Source organism: Strix uralensis, chromosome 16 (assembly GCF_047716275.1).
Source record: "Strix uralensis isolate ZFMK-TIS-50842 chromosome 16, bStrUra1, whole genome shotgun sequence".
In the NCBI taxonomy this organism is placed as follows: Eukaryota; Metazoa; Chordata; class Aves; order Strigiformes; family Strigidae; genus Strix; species Strix uralensis.
In genome coordinates this window covers 6353391-6370803 of record NC_133987.1, presented here as the reverse complement: position 1 = coordinate 6370803, position 17413 = coordinate 6353391, and the positions used below count along the sequence as shown (strand labels likewise).

General features: G+C 51.8%; 2 protein-coding genes across 8 annotated transcripts; one reads left to right on the top strand and one right to left on the bottom strand.

Annotated features, from left to right (window-relative positions):
• Positions 1–12: 12 nt before the first annotated feature.
• MIEF2 (mitochondrial elongation factor 2) lies at positions 13–5553 on the top strand. 4 transcript variants are annotated; one of them, XR_012631184.1, is made up of 5 exons: positions 13–88; positions 557–710; positions 1206–1383; positions 2232–3537; positions 5325–5553. XR_012631184.1 is itself a non-coding variant. In XM_074886233.1 (4 exons), the coding sequence occupies exons 2-4, from the start codon at positions 564–566 to the stop codon at positions 3284–3286; spliced, it is 1380 nt and encodes a 459-aa protein (XP_074742334.1). In that variant the 5' UTR covers positions 13–88; positions 557–563; the 3' UTR covers positions 3287–4687. The 4 variants fall into 4 exon arrangements, 3 of the variants coding, with proteins under 3 accessions (XP_074742334.1, XP_074742336.1, XP_074742337.1); XM_074886233.1 differs by lacking the exon at positions 5325–5553 and having other exon boundaries at positions 2232–4687; XM_074886235.1 differs by lacking the exons at positions 13–88; positions 5325–5553 and adding an exon at positions 114–249 and having other exon boundaries at positions 2232–4687.
• A 299-nt stretch (positions 5554–5852) lies between these two features.
• On the bottom strand, positions 5853–17346 carry TOP3A (DNA topoisomerase III alpha). 4 transcript variants are annotated; one of them, XM_074886460.1, is made up of 20 exons: positions 17274–17346; positions 16619–16872; positions 15379–15438; positions 14918–14991; positions 14253–14328; positions 13606–13714; positions 13162–13305; positions 12521–12691; positions 12196–12296; positions 11985–12059; positions 11781–11863; positions 11454–11661; positions 11096–11281; positions 10566–10695; positions 10052–10165; positions 9806–9971; positions 9259–9402; positions 8854–8976; positions 7834–8564; positions 5853–6783 (listed from the first exon to the last, which is right to left on the bottom strand). In XM_074886460.1, exons 2-20 carry the CDS (start codon positions 16802–16804, stop codon positions 6605–6607), a joined length of 3060 nt encoding a protein of 1019 aa, XP_074742561.1. In that variant the 5' UTR covers positions 16805–16872; positions 17274–17346; the 3' UTR covers positions 5853–6604. The 4 variants fall into 4 exon arrangements, with proteins under 4 accessions (XP_074742561.1, XP_074742562.1, XP_074742563.1 ...); XM_074886461.1 differs by having other exon boundaries at positions 17253–17303; XM_074886462.1 differs by lacking the exon at positions 17274–17346 and adding an exon at positions 17249–17268.
• Positions 17347–17413: the final 67 nt, after the last annotated feature.

Genomic DNA, 17413 nt, shown 5'->3' with positions numbered 1-17413 from the left:
TCTGCTTCCGGAGTGGGCGGGGCCGCCTCGCGCCGCGCCCCTATTGGCTGGGGCCGCGCTGGCACGCGCGGGCCGCCGGCAGCGCGGGGTGAGTGCGGGCTTGGCGGGGGGGGGTCCCCGCTCCTGCCCTTCGGCGGGTCGCGGCCCCGGGTGGTGCCTGCGGCCTGGCCGCCTCCCCCGGCTCGGGGCAGCGCGGGGGTCTCCGTCCCGGCCCCTCCGGCGGACGCACGGGCCCCGGTAACCGACCCGGTAACCGCCGGTTCTCCCCGAGGTTGCGGCAGCGCCGGGCGAGGAGTGGGGGCGACCCTTCAGTGGGGGCGACCCTGCAGCGGGGTGACCCTTCAGTGGGGTGGCCCTTCAGCAGGGTGACCCTTGCTCCACGCCGCACCCAGGCGGCCCGGCGGCAGCGGGAGCCTTTGCCCCGGCGGTGGAGGGGAGCGGCGGGGCCGGCTGAAATCCCCCCAAAAAACTCCCCTCTCTGCGGGCTCTGCGTCCCCCGGGGGGGGCAGGTTCCCCCCGTCCAGGGTGACACCCCGCTCCTCCTCTTCCTCCGCAGGGTGACCATGGCCGAGTTCACACGCCAGCGGGGCAAGCGGCAGGAGGACAGCGGGCTGGGCAACGTCCTCGACCTGCTGTTGGCCAACGCCAGGCTGGTGCTGGGCGTCACCGGCGCGGCCGTGCTGGCCATCGCCACGCTGGCCGTCAAGCGGGTAAGGCCGGCGCAGCCGCCGTCGGGGCTCGGAGGACGTGGAGGAAGGCCGCTTTGCTCCCCGGTTGCGGCGGGGGGAAGATGCACCTCAAAACTGGCTGGCTGCGCCCCGGCTGCAGAGCTGGTCCTTCGAGTCCGGTGCCGATGGCAGCGCCGTGGGCATGGAGCTGCCTGCTCCCACCCTGCGGGGGCACGTGCAGCCCTGCGCCCCGTTTGCTCGGAGCAGCACACGTTTGGGATGCAGTATGCCATTCAGAAAGGCACCTTGGGTTTAATTCATGTTTGGGCCCCTGTTTTCCACTTAAAATATGCAGGGAGAAAATGTCCACCTTTGTGGCCCCCTAAACTGTATATTTTTGCTAGTAGAAGCTGGGCGTGGGGCTGTGTCTCCCTGTGCGTGTACCAGAGGGGCTGTTGTCCCCCTTAGTGCAAGGTGGGACTGTGGAGAATGGTACAAAGATAATAACTTGTCCATGTGGGTTTTCCTTCCCTCCAGCTGATAGACCGAGCCACCAGCCCTCGCGATGAAGGTGATCCCAAAGCTGAACAGAAGACCCTGGAGGAGAGCTGGCAGGACTTGGCTTTGATCAAAGCAACACCAAAACCCCCCAAGAAGCAGAGAAGGGAAGACCTCAGCGAACCTCTGCTCTCTCCAGCTCTGCCGCCGGCGCCAGGTGAGGCTCGTGGTGTTTGTGCCGGCTCCTGCCACTGTTGGGAAGATCACCTTGATGTGCTCGGGGCTGGCTGCGCCGCTGCTCTCAGCGGTCTGGGAGCTCCACGTTATTTTTAGCTCGGTGTCCAGAAAGCCGACCCGATTGAGCCTGCCCTCCTGGGAGGCTCCCAAGCCACGGCCCCTTTTTAGGCAATGCCTGTGGTAACGGCACCTCTGATAACGTCTCGGCCACCGCGGCGTGGTGGAGGCCGTCGGGGCTTTGTTTACTCTGGAGCGGTGTCTGCTGTGCTCGTTTTCTGGGTCAGTTCTGCTCAGAGGAAGGTGCGCTTGGGAGCTGCCGCTGGCAAAGGCTGCCTTGTCTCGCTGCCTACAAAGACGGTGTTTTTCCAAGAGGGAAAGCAGCCCAGCTTGGTGCAGGGCAGGTCCTGAGATACCTGACCTGGAACAGGATTGTTCACAGGACCCAAGCGATCAGGCAGGCATCAGGGCAGGCTGGATCTGCCAGAGCAGTCCCAGCAGGGCTGAGACTTGTAGGGACCCTGGCAGCGAGTCCCTTGCCTGGCTGATGGTGCTTAGCCTGGTTTACCCATCTCTAGCTGCGGGGTGAGGCTGGGCACTGTTGGTTTTGAGGTTAGTTTGAGCTCTGCCTTGGCTGACAAGTGCTGCGAACATCAGAGGACTCGGTGGTGGCCCTCTTGGCAAGGTCAGCCCCATGTCGAGAGGTGGGCTGAGAGCTGGGCACCCAGCTCACGCCTCTCCCTTGGCTGCGGCAGGAGAAGTTGCTGCTTGCAGATGATCTGCTCAGAGCTGTGACTTCTCCCTTTCCTCTGCCCCATCCCCTTCTCACAGAGCTCAGGGTCTGCTCTGCCCCTCCGGAGACTCCTCGGGTCGAATCCAGCCCTCCACACTGCCTCACACTGCAGGAGAAGCTTCTCTCCCACTACAGCAGCTGGCTGACCGTGCCTGAGACACAAGCATCCGTCGCCCTGCAGCTGGCCAGGAGCATCTGCACCCAACTGCAGAACTTTCTGCGGAGCAAGTGCCCGGAGCTGCCCTTCGGCAGCCTCTTCCTCAGCGGTCCCTTGCTCGATGGCCTCGGTGTGCTGGCGGCTGACCACATCCACCTCATGCTGCCAGTGGTCCTTGACGCCGCGCTCTGGAGCCTCATCCCAGGAGAGGACACTGTGGTGAGGAACCCCCAGTACTGGCTGATCAAGAGGACTGATCTGGAGTATTTCCCTCGTGGGCGCAGCCCTTGGGACAGGTTCATGGTGGGCCGGTATCTCTCCTCCAATGCACTCAATGAGACCCTCCACAAGATGCTGGTGGCCTCCATCAACTGGCCTGCCATAGGCAGTCTTCTGGGGAGCGTCATCCACCCCGTCGTGGCCTCCCAGGAGCTGAAACTGGAAGTCAAATACGATCAGATCAAGCTGAGCATCACCCTGTTCCCAGTGGTGGAAATGGAGGACAAGGTTCTCCTGGCCGCTCCTCCTGAAGGACTGGTGGAAAACCTCTGGCTTGAGAGTTTTTACAGGGCAGAGGTCTCGAAGGTGAAGGAGCTGGATGCTGGTGACTCTGGGGTTCGGCAGCGCTGCCTCCGCATCCTGAACGGTGTCTGCAAGAGCCATCCTGCCCTGCACAAACTGAGCGGCAGCCCCTTGACCCACGTCGTCCTTCACCTCAGTGCCACCGGTTTGGACTGGGCAGAAGAAAGCCTTGCCGACAGGTTCCAGCAGCTGCTCGAGGAGCTGGTAGGCTACCTGGAGAAAGGGGTCCTGCCTTCCTATTTCAACCCCAAAATCAACCTCTTCTGCGAGCTGTTGGACGAGGAAATCGATGAGATGGGCTTCATGCTCTACAGGGCCGTATCGGAGCCAGAGCTCCTGCTGAAGGAGAAATGACTGGTGCGTGGGGAGCTCCCGAATGTAGGGTGTTCCTCACCCGTCTGCTGCTCCCTGCTGTGAGGGTTGCGATGCTTCTAGTTGACTAGTCAGTAAGAGGCAAAGTTCTTGCACTTTATAAGAAAAAAATAATAATTTCCTGTCTGAATAAAATGTGCCTGAGTCGAGGTGGGTGCTGGCGTGAGGAGCCTTTGGCTGGGAGGCTCTGCTGAACCCAGGGCGAGTGCAGCCCACACCTTGAGTACCTACAGGTGAGTCCCGTCCACTGGGAGCCAATGTGAAGCATGTTTGGTCTCTGGTTCCTGGTGTCCTCTGCCTGTCCCAGCTGCCAGGCTTCCCTCGTGCTCTGACACCAGCGGGGGAGCTGGAGGGGAGCAGTTTCTTGCTGCTGCTGCGTCCTGCAGACCCCACGGATGCAGCGTCCTGGGTGGGTCCTTTCACCAGCACCCAATTTGGTCTTACTGTGCCATGCCCCCAGGCGAGCTTTTGGGACAGAGTGGGAGCTTCATCTGTCTTTAGGATATTGCCAAGCTGAAATAAAGCCCCAGCGATGACCTGGGTGGTTGTCTGGGCGCTTGAAGGTAGAGCCATAGCAAACGGGGCTGTGAGTTTATTCTCTGGAAACCCTTTCAGCTGCTAAAAGGGGTGAGCTCAGCCCTACCTCTTCATTCTGCCGGCATCAGCTCTGCCCCGAGGAAGGGGCGCACTTCCAGCACGGCGTTGGGGCTTCGTGGTTCTTGTCCCACACAGTGTTTTTCGGGAAGATATCCCAAAATAGGTGGTGGTGAGAAGAGCTGCAGGCTGCCGGGAGGCTCCTGGTATTGGTCCCTCGGTGGAGGCTGCAGCAGGGCTGTGTGTTCCCTCCCCGGCGGGTGGGTCGCTGCCAGCGTTGATCTGCGGGTACTCGCTGCTCTGCAGCAAACCACAGCGTCCCCAGTCTGTGCAGTGACTTTTTCACACATTGCTGCTGTCCTGAGGTCCTGTTCCCCTGGAGCCCCGTGGTGTGGGGCAGGAAAGTAGGACAGGAATGATGCTCTGAGCAGAGTGCTTGCAAGAACTGAAGCGGTTTATGCTTTTTATTAAGAATGTATGTTGGGTTTGAGTATTTTGTTTTTTTTCCTTTGAGTGGCTGCTAGTAGGCTTTGGTTCTGGCTGTGGTCCCAAGGAGAAGGAATATATTATTATATTTAATGGCAAGAGCTGGTTTTGCACACTGGTGGAGTTGGAGAAATCCTGTGGACTTCAATGTGAGCAGCTGTTGTGGTTTAGTTTTCTTTACTGCTATCATCTTGTTTATGGGAAGAAAATAAACTCTATCTGAAAACTACTTAGTTTGTTCCTCCAAACCACTTACTTCCCAGGTGCTAGCAATGAGAATAAACCCTCCCTGTGTCTACTGGTTCTCTTGTGTCAGCTCCAGTTTGTCTCCTTCCCTGTGCTAAGGGCTGAAGCGCTCCTCCAGCTGCGGTGGCATGCCAGAGAACCACCCAGCGCTGCCCGGGGCGTCCCCCGCTTCACCGAGAGCTTGGGGGTGGTCAGGTCCTGTCCTGCAAGGCCTTTCTCCTCCTCTTCCAAAGCCCTATGCCCTCAGAGCGCCCGGCCGCCGCACGCGAGCCGTCTGGACGCTGAGCTCGTGCCGTTTACCCAGCAGCTCCAGCTCCTCAGCTGCTTGAACCAGGGTTAGACCAGTAAAGCTGGTAAGGGCTGATGCCATCGGCAACTTTTAACCTGCTGCCTGTGTGCTACACACATGCTTTCCACTGCTGTTGCCATTCAGAGGCTGCTGCCCGGGCTTCTGTCGTGCTTTCTCCAGCTCAGTGATTGCATTACACCTCGTAATCCTGTTATTTTAGCCAGCAGGTCTGTATTTTTAGGCCACAGCTGTTAATCGTGGGAGTGAGGGGTACAGGGAAATGCAACCCGAGTTCTCCTGACCTTATTCCTGAGAGCGATGGGCTGCCGCAGAGTTAAAGGCGCTCTTCTCTCTCGTGTGGACCTTAAAGCCAATTTGTGCTGCTGTGCTCTCCTCTGCTTCCAGGTACCCCCTATAGAAAGTGCTTCAGCCTCCTGCCTGCTCTCTGCTGCCTGTCACCTCGGTACTGACCCCGGGGAACGGCTCCGTGTCCAGGGGCAGGGTCCTGAGCAGCATCGGGAGCCCTGAGGAAAAACTGAATGCTGTCCTCCAGCAGAAAAGGACACGGGGATCTTGTGGATCTACTTTCTTTGATGTACAGAGGAAGCGCCAACAGAGAGGGAGGAGGTAACCTGGAGTTCAGCCTAAACTAAGTGCAGGGAAACAGAACCTCCCTTCAGTCCAGCCAGCTGTCGGTCAGTCTGTCCCTGGGCAGCAACACCACAGCAGATGCAGCTGGTGAGATAAAAGCCCTTTCCCTACCCCTCTGCAGCTCACTTCTAAATAACTGCAGGGAGTTTCTGCCAAGAAAGCTGCTGTATTGTTCTGATGAGTGAGTGGAAAGAGCAAGATTTGGGTGGATGCTTTTACAGTAATAGCTTAACTATTTTAAGTAGGAAGAAACAATAAGGCAGAGTTAAGGTGACACTGTATCGAATTTAAAAATTAAATAATCTTTTATTAAGAAACTTATTAGTTTGACAAAAAAACCCTTCCATTAGCTAGCAGCATCACAGAGGCATGCCTCAAGGTTTGAGGAAGAACTTGGTTTCAAATTCAGAACTGTCTAAAATGAAGCTGCCCAGCTTCCCTTTCAGGGCAAGCACCAGATCCAGCTTCTCTGCCCCTGGCCCTCCTTCAGTGGCAGGTGAACCAAGGTAAGGGGCATGGCTCTGTGACAAAAAAAAAAAAAGGGGAATGTTGCTCAGGTAACATCAGTTCAGAAGAGAACTTAAAATACAACTCCACACTGTGGAAAGCCAGGGACTGGGAAGAGATAAGCAGCCCTGGTGTCTGTCTGAGTGGCTACAAGGCAGCTCTTCCTTGGGTGGAAAGGCTGCGTACAACTGCCGCCATGGTGGGAGCTGCAGGTGGACGAGATCCAGTGCTGTTTTCTCAGCAAATTCAGTTTCAAAATGCTTCCTTGAAGTGTTCAGACTATCCCAATCTGCTCAGAAGAGCAGCTGAAAATAGAGGCTGACACCAGTAGCAGAGCCACCTTCCAAAGCTGGTTGAACCCTTGCTGCCCGGGCACGTAATGCATGTGTGAGGATAGTGCCCCTTGGCAGGAGCAGCCTGCAACCAGCCCTTCCACAAACTCAGATTTGTTTCTAGACTCCAGTTCTTGTTCCTGCAGTAGCTCGTAACCCCAGGACCTTTCAGGCTCTTGAGATGTCCATCCAGGCTCAGTGGTTTTGAGGGCAGGTTTTCCTAGTGTGGCCAGGCTGGTGGCAAATGCTACAGGTCCGTGGCTTCTTGGCAGTGGCTCCTGAGGAGAGACTGCTTGGTCTCTTGGCTTTACTTCCCAACCCTCTTGAGTATCCACTGTTGCCAAAGTGGTTCAAAGAGACATCTCCAGAAGGCCCTAGAGAGAAACAACTTGCATTTAAGTACCTTTGACAATCTAAGTAGGTGAGAAACAGAAGATAAGTTCAAAATGGCAGATCAAGGATTTTACTATCCCAGCCACTCAAGATTATTCCTGAAACTACACTTGCTTCAGACTTGTCTAGACAGTTAAATGTTACCCATTTGTCTTGCAGCATTAGAGAAATGTGGGAACAGAACAGGGGAAACTGATCTGCCTGGTTGCATGCTCTGGTTTACAGCTGAAGCAGAAACAACAAAACATGCCAGGGGAAAACTTGCTTTTTAAGTAGTTTTGAAAACTTGATTCTACCCCTTTAGGCCCAAATGCTTGAGGAGGAGGCGGCCAGTGTTGAAGATCTCTCTCAGACCACATCTCTACCTCTGTACTTTGCTCACTGCCCCTTCGCATCAGTGCTCTTTCTTTTGCACCCTTATTTTGTGATTATTTTTGTGGGTACTTGTTTTCAGCATCTCTCCACAGCAGCCACACTGAGTTTCTCAGCTCTGATCAAAGCTTCAGCCTTGGCCTTTCACTGCATTCCTAAGCTAGGGCAGAGGGAGCAGCATAGTTTCCCTGGCATGACAGAATGGGGTTTAAGATCCCCCAAAGTGGTGCCACTGCTTCAACTCTGCATCAAGTCGGTACCAGCTCTCACAGAGCTGAGCACTGTGACTTGAGAGGACAAATTCCCAGACTGAGTGTTGGAAAGAGTGCTGGGCTTTATCCAACAAGTCACGGACAGCGAGATGTTCATGCTTATTGCACACAGAAGCAAAGCATCCTGCTTGGAGCAGATGCGTGCTATGAGGACATACCCTGCTAGCACTTGGACAGGTAAGCCAGACTCAGGTGTTACAAGCAACATTTGAAGTGCTGTAATGCTACAGACGGACGTTCTAAAGGCAAACCTAAAGTCTGTTAAACGTGTGAGTTGCTCCAAGAGCTGTCATGCTGCAGCAGCATCGCACACATGAGAGAAGTGTGTTCAGTTTAGCTTCAAGAACAGCCTCCAACCCTTGCCTCTCCCCGCAAGCCCAGCCTTACCTGGTGCCACGTTTTCATCCGCCCACTGGAAGAAGCCACACTGCTGCTCTCGGGGTTTAGAGCAGGTGTGGAACTGCCGCCCTTTGTTGGGCCCGTCCTTTTGGACGGTGCGTGTGACAGCTGGCTGGTCGCACTTGCAGACTGCGCCGCCTCCTGAATCAGAGCTGTTGCTTCCAAAGAACTCTGGGCCTCTCCCTCCTCCTGGGCGCTGAAATCCTGCTGGGCCCCTTCCTGCAAAGGGCTGGGGCAGCGCAGAGCCCTGCGGAACCGTGTTGCTTCTGTCCTCTGACTGCTGATCAGCCCAGAGAAAAAAGTTGCAGGTACTGGCACTGCATTTATAAAACTGCCTGCCCTGATTGGGCCCTTCCTTGCGCACGGTTAACAGCAGGGCTTCGTTCCCACAGTTGCACATCACAGCATTGTTCCCGTCGTCTGGAGCAGCCGAAGGAGCAGGCCTGGGTGTTCCCCTTGAGCTCAAGGAGAGTAGATGTCCCGGTGCCAGGTTTGTGGTCCCCCTCACGTGCCTGTTTTCACCCCTAGCTCTGTTAAAAGAGGTGTTGACCTGCAGGTGATTGGCTTGCTGGCTGACTGACGAGGTGGGTTGGGAGGATCTGTGTAAATATTTCAGGTCTAAGAGCTCTTTCAGCATGTCATCACAGCCTCCGATGCAGCCAACAAATTCCAGGGGCATCATGGGTGGAACGCTGCCCCTCTTGAACTTAAACTTCAGTCTGAAAGGAAGGAAAGAATGAAAGTCTCCCAGTTCATATAACTGCTCATCAACAGACCTCGATTTGGACTTGATTTTTTTTTTATTTTTCTTCTAAATTCTGCTATGCTTACACTGGTTTCCCCAAACCCTCTTCTTTCTATCCCCAAGCTATGAGAGCGCTGCTCCAGCTTTCCAAGACTGGAATGGAAAACAGTTGCCCAGCCTAGTCCACAGAAGTCTCTAGCCCTAATGGCTAACACATAACATGTGAGGGGTTGCGTTTCCCCAGGGGATAACTGCTGACCCACCTGTGAACTGGATGCGGTTTACACACAGCACAGACACTCTCATCCCTGGCCACGTCCAGCACGAAATCAGGGAACCAGACAGCAGTTTTACAAGCTGGGTAGCCCATGCAGCTGAGATAGAACCTGCCGTGGGACAAAGGCACCGGGTGAGGAAGAGGCAAAGTCAAGACAGTCAGTCATCTGTTCTCCTGTCTTCTCAGCCGTCAGAAATTGTCAAAACAACAATTTTTAAGCACAAATACATACTTGAGAGAGCTGAGTCCACACAGCTTATGTAGCTGGTGGAGTTAGCTAGCTGCAGCCCAAGTTTTTACACTTGCTGCAGAGGGGAGGTAAACGAACAACGCCTGAAAAACCACAAACCAACACAGAAGGCTACGCTCTACAACAGGGAAGATCACCAACCCGCCGTTCTTCTTGGTCTTCAGGACCATGTCATTGTTGCACTGTGGACACTTCCGAACGGCAACAGGCATTGCTGGGTAGACCTCCTCTTGCTCTGCAATTTCTGTGGCTTCTCCAAAATACTGAGCCAAGGCCTGGTCCAACCTATAAAGATCAAGCAGAGCATCCTGTGTGTCTCCTCTGCAAAGAGCAATCGGGCTCTGCAGTGAACTAGCACTTGCTGCCCTCCACCCACCCCCTCTGAGCTTCTCCACAGGTACGTTGATTCAGCACCATGCCTCTGGAACAAGCTGGGTGCGGGTACAGTTGCCATCTCCTTCAGCCTGCTCTGAATTTAATCTTAAGGGTTTCAGCCAAGATGAGCAGTTAGTTGGCACCAACTCATGACAGCGTGCCAGGCTGCGAGTCATCCCTTCCCATGCAAATGCCTACACACAGCGGGCAGAGCTCCAGGGAAACAGTGTGACAGGATTCCTCAGCCCCAGGTGAGAAGCCAGCACCTCCCAGAACAGCAAAGCAAACAAAAAAGGGCAAAGACAGGACTCACTTGTTGGCTCTGGCCACAGCTTCGATGAAGACTTGCTTGTACTTTTGGACCTGCTGCTGCAATACTGCAGATTTATCTTTCTTCCCCTCACAGATCAGTTTCAGATCAGCCTCCAGCTCAGCTCGAAGGTCAGGCTTGGACATCTCGTAGCCCATGGAGTCATAGCCTGAGGAATACACTGCACGGTAAGCGAAAGGAAGGAACAAGCAAGGAACCTGCCATCTTCCTAACGGGCACTGCCCTTACCTTCAACCAGCCCCATGCCCAGGTGGCCTGGGAGGAACCGCTGATCCGCTGTAAGGCCCACGTACATCCGCGTCTTAATCGTCTCAATGTGCTCAGCGTGAGTGGCGTCGGTCCCTGAAAGCAGACAGGTTAGTTAAATGGTGCTGAAGAGAAACTTCCCCTGTGCCTAATGCAGAGAGCAAGGTCCTAAAGGGACAAGGAGACAACTTAGGGGCAGGAGCAGCACTGCCCTCATGTCCCACTGGAACTGAGGCCAACAAGGTGCTGGCAGGCACACCCTGGACCCTAAACTGCACATCTCCCCAGGTACTGGGGGCACTCTGCAGGCTCCTTAGGATCTCCGGACTTTGCCCACAGGTCTCAACTATCCTTTTGTTCTGTACATTTAAGTGATTTCTTATCTGAAGTGACATTTAGAGAATTCTCTGAGGGTGGGACAGAACTTCGAGAAGTTGAGAAGGAGCTCACGAACAAAGCTCTCCCAAGAGCAAAAGGCCACGCTGCCAATACTGACCAATGCCATGTTTCTCCATGAGAGCAATGAGATCCGCTTCTGTGAGGAGCAATGGAGGGCTGGTTTCCCCATCCACCATCTCCACTGTAGTCGGCTGAAAGCGAGACCCTTTCTCATACAGTGGGATAACCTGAAGGGAAGGAGAATCTCTTTGAAACTGCCTTCTGGTCCATTCATTGAAGACAAAATGTCATGCTAACAGCAGGCCAGTGCAGTCATAGAGCAGCACCCTGTGCTGGAGGAGATCCAGTCTCAGGGTCCTCAGGATTAACCACTAATGAGCCACCAGAACCACGGAACGGCAACTGCAGCTCCTGTGTGGCCTCTGGTGTCAGAAGGGGAAGAATCTATCCAAAGCTGACACAATAAAGCTGCACAGGTTTTCAGCAGAGATGGATCTGAGTGAAACAGCCAGTGGGCCAGAAATTGTCAAAGGATGTTCTGTAGAGGGGTCTGAAGTCGGCAGTGAAGTGTGACTTTAAACTCCAGGTACTTTAGCCTCTCCCGTCTCTGCTATTTGAGGGTATTACCTTATCGCTCCACTTCTCATAAGGATAGACTTCCAGATAATTTTGGGCCAGGATCATTAGTCCTTGAGCAATGAATCGCTCATTAGCAATGTCGATCTCCACAGTTGTTTCCTGTCCCTTGGCATCTTGAGAGCAGCAAGCCAAAAAATGGCGCACGATGAATTCATATAGTCTCTGCTCATTGCCCTAATATCAAACAGAAAAAGAGGGTCAGTGTCCTCCTGTGTTAATGAGATGTCAAGAAATATTAGTGAGAGCTCAGGTGATGATACTGTGCTAATGACCCTATTATTAAGACTCCCATCTTTATTTATCAAGCAATACAAACCATCCAGTTATCTGCCTTTGTTAAACTCACCTGTAGGTTAGCAGTGTATTTTGTGGGGTGAATGGGAGGGTGAGCCTGATCTGATTTGGTTCCACTCCGAGGGGTTGGCCCACCCTGATCCAAAATCCTCTGTGCAAATGCTCCCCAGTTTGGGTCCTGTGTTTGCTGTTGTACTAAGGCAGAGAGGTTCAGCTCCTTGGGGAAAATGTTGGTCTCAGTTCGGGGGTAGCTAATGAACCTTAAGAAGAACGGCAGAAGAGTGCTTTAAGAGGAGCTCCAAGATGCTTCCCACTTTGGACTAAAGGCTGTTTACTTTTGAAAGAATTAAGTTTACCAAGCCAAGCCTTGCTTTCTTACCCTTGAGTATAGAGTTTTTCTGCTATTCTCATGGTTTCCTTTGCGTTTATTTTCAGTTTGCGGGAAGCCAACTTCTCGAGTTCCTGTGTTGGGAGGAGCCAGAAAAAAAAAGAAAGAAATATTTGTGCATAATTCAGAGCGGTGAGTGAAGTATCTGTTCAAAGCTTCTTTCAGATAAGTCCCTTCAGCAGAGTTCAAACATACCACAGTGTCCAGGGGCAGGGGCCTCCATTTGCTCTTTGGCTTGCTCCCAACCTCAACAACAGTTGCTACCGGATCCTAAACACAGAGCAAGCAAAATGCAAAATCTCCTTTAAGAGTTTACACAAACTGTTCTTTAAAGCTCTTGAGCGAGATGGATGCAGGAAATGCTTGGCTGATACTGGATTATACAACTATTTACAAGCTTTCCTACCTCCATACACATCTGGTAAAGGACCAGGCATGCGGTGTGATTAAAGAGCCGGTTCCTCTTCCAGTTGAAGACCACACTGCCATCTTCATGATCATGTGTCACTGGTGAACAACAGATCGGAGTGATATAGCAGGAATACAAAGGAAATAGAGCAGAGGTGGGGGGCCACGCTATTGGGAAACCTCTCGGTTCTGCTTAGTGGTCACAGCAAAGGAAGCGGAAACCACCTCTGCAGCACTGTTTGTTTGTTGCCCTGATGTTTTTCCTTTCTATACACATCAAGCCCTTTAAGATGGAGCCCAGGACTTGCTTTCCCCAGACATACCTTTAATTTTATAGAAGGCTTCAGGAACAAAGGCCTGGATGGCTTTAAAGCGCTCAACTACAAACCCCAGTGTTGGGAACTGGCAGCTACCGTAGCTGATCAGCTGATCTGCTAAAATATCAGGGAAGATCTTCTGGAGCCTCAGTGTCTGGAATCTGGTGAAGGCAGCACCTGAGAAAACAAAATGGACACCAGAACTGAGTAATACAACACTGGAGGAGAATCACAACACTTCAGATGGTCCTTTTAAATACTCTTAATTACTAATGTTACTCTAATACTCAAAGTTGCAGAAGCCTGTCAGCACTATGTGAGCTATAAACCTAACATTTGCTTCCAAGATCACATTTCCAGTAAAACATGAGATGTGATTTAGTTGTATCTGACCTAAAAATCAGATTTATGATACTACAGAGGGTATTTCTGTCTTGTGTTGGAGGCAGAATAACAGATGATTTCTAAACACCCGTTGCTGGGCTTTAACAATGTGCATTCAAGTATTTATAGACAACAAGCTCTACACTGATAACAAAGCTGTTGCCTGCCTACCTACCACACTGCTGTTCACTTCCCTTTAGAAGAGCTGTACGCAGCAGCTCAGGCCTGGCAGCTGCTCTTATCTCCAGCGCGTGTTTACGTACCTATCCTGAGGTCCAGCTCCTGCCTGACGTCGACGGCATCGCTCGTTTTTTGATCCGGTTGGGTGAGGTTCTCACAGGCTGTTCTGACGGCGTGAAGCGTGATCTCTGAAAAACGGGCTCGGAAAACCCGGAGGTTTGGCTTTACTGTCAGAAAAAAAAAAAAAAAAAAAAAAATCGAAGAGCGACTCAAACACCAATGGAAAGGAGCAACTAATGAATAGCTATCTTCGAAAGAGTATGCTGTCAACCTATTCTATAGCTTTCTAATAGCTAAATTTATTTCTGGTCTACCAGAGCCACGTATTTATCAGAACTACAGTCAACCTATTTAACCTGGACACAGTAACGTTGAAAGTACGCCTGTTATGAGATCTCTGAACAGCAATACCTGTTAAATCAGCACTTTAATGGAACTCAGATTGATGCAGAAGATGCTCTACGCACCAGCTTTGCAAACGTGAATTATCTCAAAGCCAATGTTCTCTCCTTCTCGATCGCAGTCAGTCCAGATCACCAGAGCTTGGCACTGCTGGATTTCTCGTTCGAGGGTTCTCTGAGATGAGAAAACAACACAAAGTGAGATAGACCAGGCCACCTGCTCTGTCATTTCATTTTAGAATGACTCACTAACAACATGAAATGCAGTGTGTATCCATAGAGATAGATTGGTGCAATAACATTTTGTAATTGTGTCTCTCATGCTATTAGGCAGCTTTCAAAAGAACTGAGTCATTGATTTACACCTAACTGTTAAAAAGCATGGCTTGGATTGGATTGTACCACAATCTGTTTTCTGAAAATGTCATTTTTTGTAAAATTGAGACGCAATTGCCAATTCTACCTTGTTGGAAAAAACATTTCTACTTCTAGCAAAGCAGTTGTTCCTTTACTGCACTAACTGTAGAGAAGCAGGAGACTTTCCATATCACAAATGAACAGCATATATAGTCCTAGCAAATGCAAGAGGAATTTGCGAAACTCTAGAAGCTGAGACGTTCAGGACAAAGGTACGATCGTCCTTCTGTCTGAGACAGTATTTGTAGAACTAAACTCTGAACCCAGTTTCAGGGATACTCTTAGAACCAACCTACCTTGATATCCACGTAATTTTCCGGGCAATACTTCTCGATTTCAGCATCAAAAAGAGCTAGAGGGTTGCAGCTATGCCTGATAAACAGAGGGTAAACAGTGTGCATAAAAACTAGAACATATGTTGTGAGGAAATGCTGTTCGAGTACTGGAATTAATAATATATTTTTATTATGGGCCTTGTCTTAGATGACTTAGAGTGCACATGAAATGCTGAGTTACACTTAGAAGCAACAGAACCAAAAAACAACCACAGAAAACAGCAAATCTGGAAGACAGCCCTAAACAGGCAATTTCTTTTATTTCAAGCACAGAGGACAAAGGGGAGGGAAGCTAGAGAAAACACCTCCCTTCCCAGGACAACTCCCAGTGGAACAAAAACCACAAAAACATCAGTCAAGTGTTGGAAACAGTTTAATTCCTTGGGTCTGCCTTAATGTATTTTAACCAGTATTACGATGTTGGGGTTTTTTAGCGCCCTGAAGGCAGTAATTTTAACCAATATTTTAGGTATTCTATATAAAATTTGGTACTCATCCCTGAGCCGCACGCGGTGTCAGGGTCCCTCCCTGCTCCCCAGCCTTTGAAATGGCAGTCCCCTCTCAGCTCAGGGCTGAAGGCAGAAGGTGACAGCCCCCCTTCCTGCCAGGGGGTACTAAGTACTAACCATTTGCGAAAGGGCAGCTTAAAATCATGAGCCAGTAAGTGTCCTGACACCGATGTCATCACCATAGTAACGTTCTGCAAGAGACAGAGCAAGGTAATTAGTGCCCATCATTTGCTAAAAACTACCCACAGCCCCAAGATCTTGACAGTTCTCAATTTAGACAATCAGTGACATCGTCAGACAGCTAAATCTACAGCCTCATCCTCAATTTTTGTAGGAAGCTCCCAATTCTAAATAGCAACGTATTTTTGACTGATATAAAACCAGAAAGTTGAAAGACTTGAAGTAATAGAACAGGTCAGTGGTTGAGCCAAGAAAAGAACATCTGACTTTTCCTCATCTTTGGACAAAATGGCCCCGTCACTGGATATGTGTTTTGTAACTTCTGACAAACGGCTTTTTTTTAACAATTAGTATTTTGCACTTCTCTAATTCAGCAGTAGAATGAAAGAAAACTCTACCTGGCCAAACATCTGGTAGTCATATTCGTAGATCTTGTTGAACTTGGAAAACCCTTCTCGCTAAAAGGAAAAGGAAAGTTGCTGAATTTCTGGCTTCTAACAGAAACCAAACGCGTTCCGCCTCGCTTTATACACGCTGTTACGGCACAACACAGAGAAGCACGGGGCAAGTGAAAACCATGTACTGTACTGCAGCGAGGTGAATAGAAATTGCCTGTATCATTTATGAAGACATTGAAATGGTGCTTTCCAACGTAAAAGTATTTTAAACTATGCCTGAAGGGGCTGCCAGGGTTATCACCCTGCCGACAGTGACAACAGACAGTGGGAACAGATTTGTTTAATTGGGCTGGCCAGTTATATTCCTGGCAAACAACTGTTCTGCTCCAAATGCCAATGAGTGTGTCAGCTCCAGATCCCCAAGACTACCTTCCACCTAACTGAGACTTGTGGAAGTTTCTAGATTGGGTATTTGCTGCTTTTCCTACAGAAGCAGAACAATATCTTTCTTGCTTGGGACCGTCAGCGCTTAGGTTGTCAATAACACCTTTCATTCAAATATAATTCTGGTCTAGAAGCACTTTCTAGTTCCTTAGTGTGGAAGTACCAAGTAATTATGCAAACCGTTAAAGGTCACAAAACAAAACAGCAGAGAGGAGAGATCTTCGAACTCCTCTTCTCCAAACCACAGACCAGCTTTGCTTTATTATGCAAACTTCAGTAAACCCCTGAAACTTGCTGACGCTGCAGAAGTGGTGCTCTTTGACTGGGAAATACACGCTAACAGATGGTTTCAGCTCCTGAAGCCTTTCATGTACACTGCGAAGCTAGGAACGACACAGGGAGTCCTCACTGCAGAGCTCAGTGCCCAGAGAAGGCAGTGTGGGCGGAGGGAGAGCAGCTGGGGAGCTAAATTCCAACAGGACTTGTCACAGGAGAAAAAGGGCTCCCAAGTACATTTTGGCAAGTGGTGTTTGTCCACGAAAGAAAGCTATTCTTGTACCCTTGCGCAATCAGAAGTGGCCAGAGACAAAAATGGTGCAAGATGTCACACGTGCTGATGCAAACTGCCTGTGCCAAGCTCTGCTGAGGGGGATGAGGCTATCACACCAAGACACAGACTACACCCAAGACCAGGCCTGTGCAGCACGGTGGCCCTGGTGAGCTGACGCTTTCCAGCCAGCTAAGCCAGACCAGAACACATATTGGGAAGAAGTAAGGAGATGTGGTGTATGCCTACCCGTCGCATTCTGCTGTTGGAGAGCAGATCTGCAATCCCTCGGGCAGCATCGTTCTTCTCAGCCACACATAGGACCTTCCGGATCCTCTGCAACGCCACGTCCTCCGCAGCCCGGGAGAAGAGACGCCAGGGCTGTGGCAGCATCCTGACCCCGCAGTTAACAAAAAGCCTCGCTTGAAAGTTCATTACAAGAGACGATGACAGCTCCCGCGAGGCCTAGACATGCTGCTGTGTCCTTGCCCTGGGGCCGGATCCTGCCGAGGATGGAGAGCGATCGCTGAATGTCCCCTGCACGGCCCTAGTCAGCCTTTAACCGGCGACCCCGGGAGGGCCCAGGGCATCCTCTGCGCGGCTGCCCCAGCGCCTTTCACGGCGCAGAGCTGCACGGAGCTGGAGGCTTCTCCCCCCACCAGAAGCAGTTACCCGGCGGGTGCTGCCCGGCCCCAGGCAGGGCCCCCAGCTCCCTCTGCGCTGTCAAGGCCTTCCTCCCTCCGGCCGGGGCTGCCCCCCACCCATCGCAGCCGGGGCAGGAAAAGCCCCCCACCACCCCTCGACCCCAGCCGGGCTCTCCCTCACCCGCAGCAGCCCCTCCCCGACCCCCCGGTTCCCCGCCGGCCGGGCTCTCCTCACCCACCGCCCTCTCTCCCGCGCTCACTCTGTCGCAAACAGCGGCGGGACGCGGCGCGCTTTTCCTCATCGTTACGCCCTGCCGTAAAGCGCCACCGTGGCGGGATTGAACCACAGCTCCCAAGATGCCCCGCGGCGCCCCTCAGTCGTTTTCCCCCACCGTCCCGT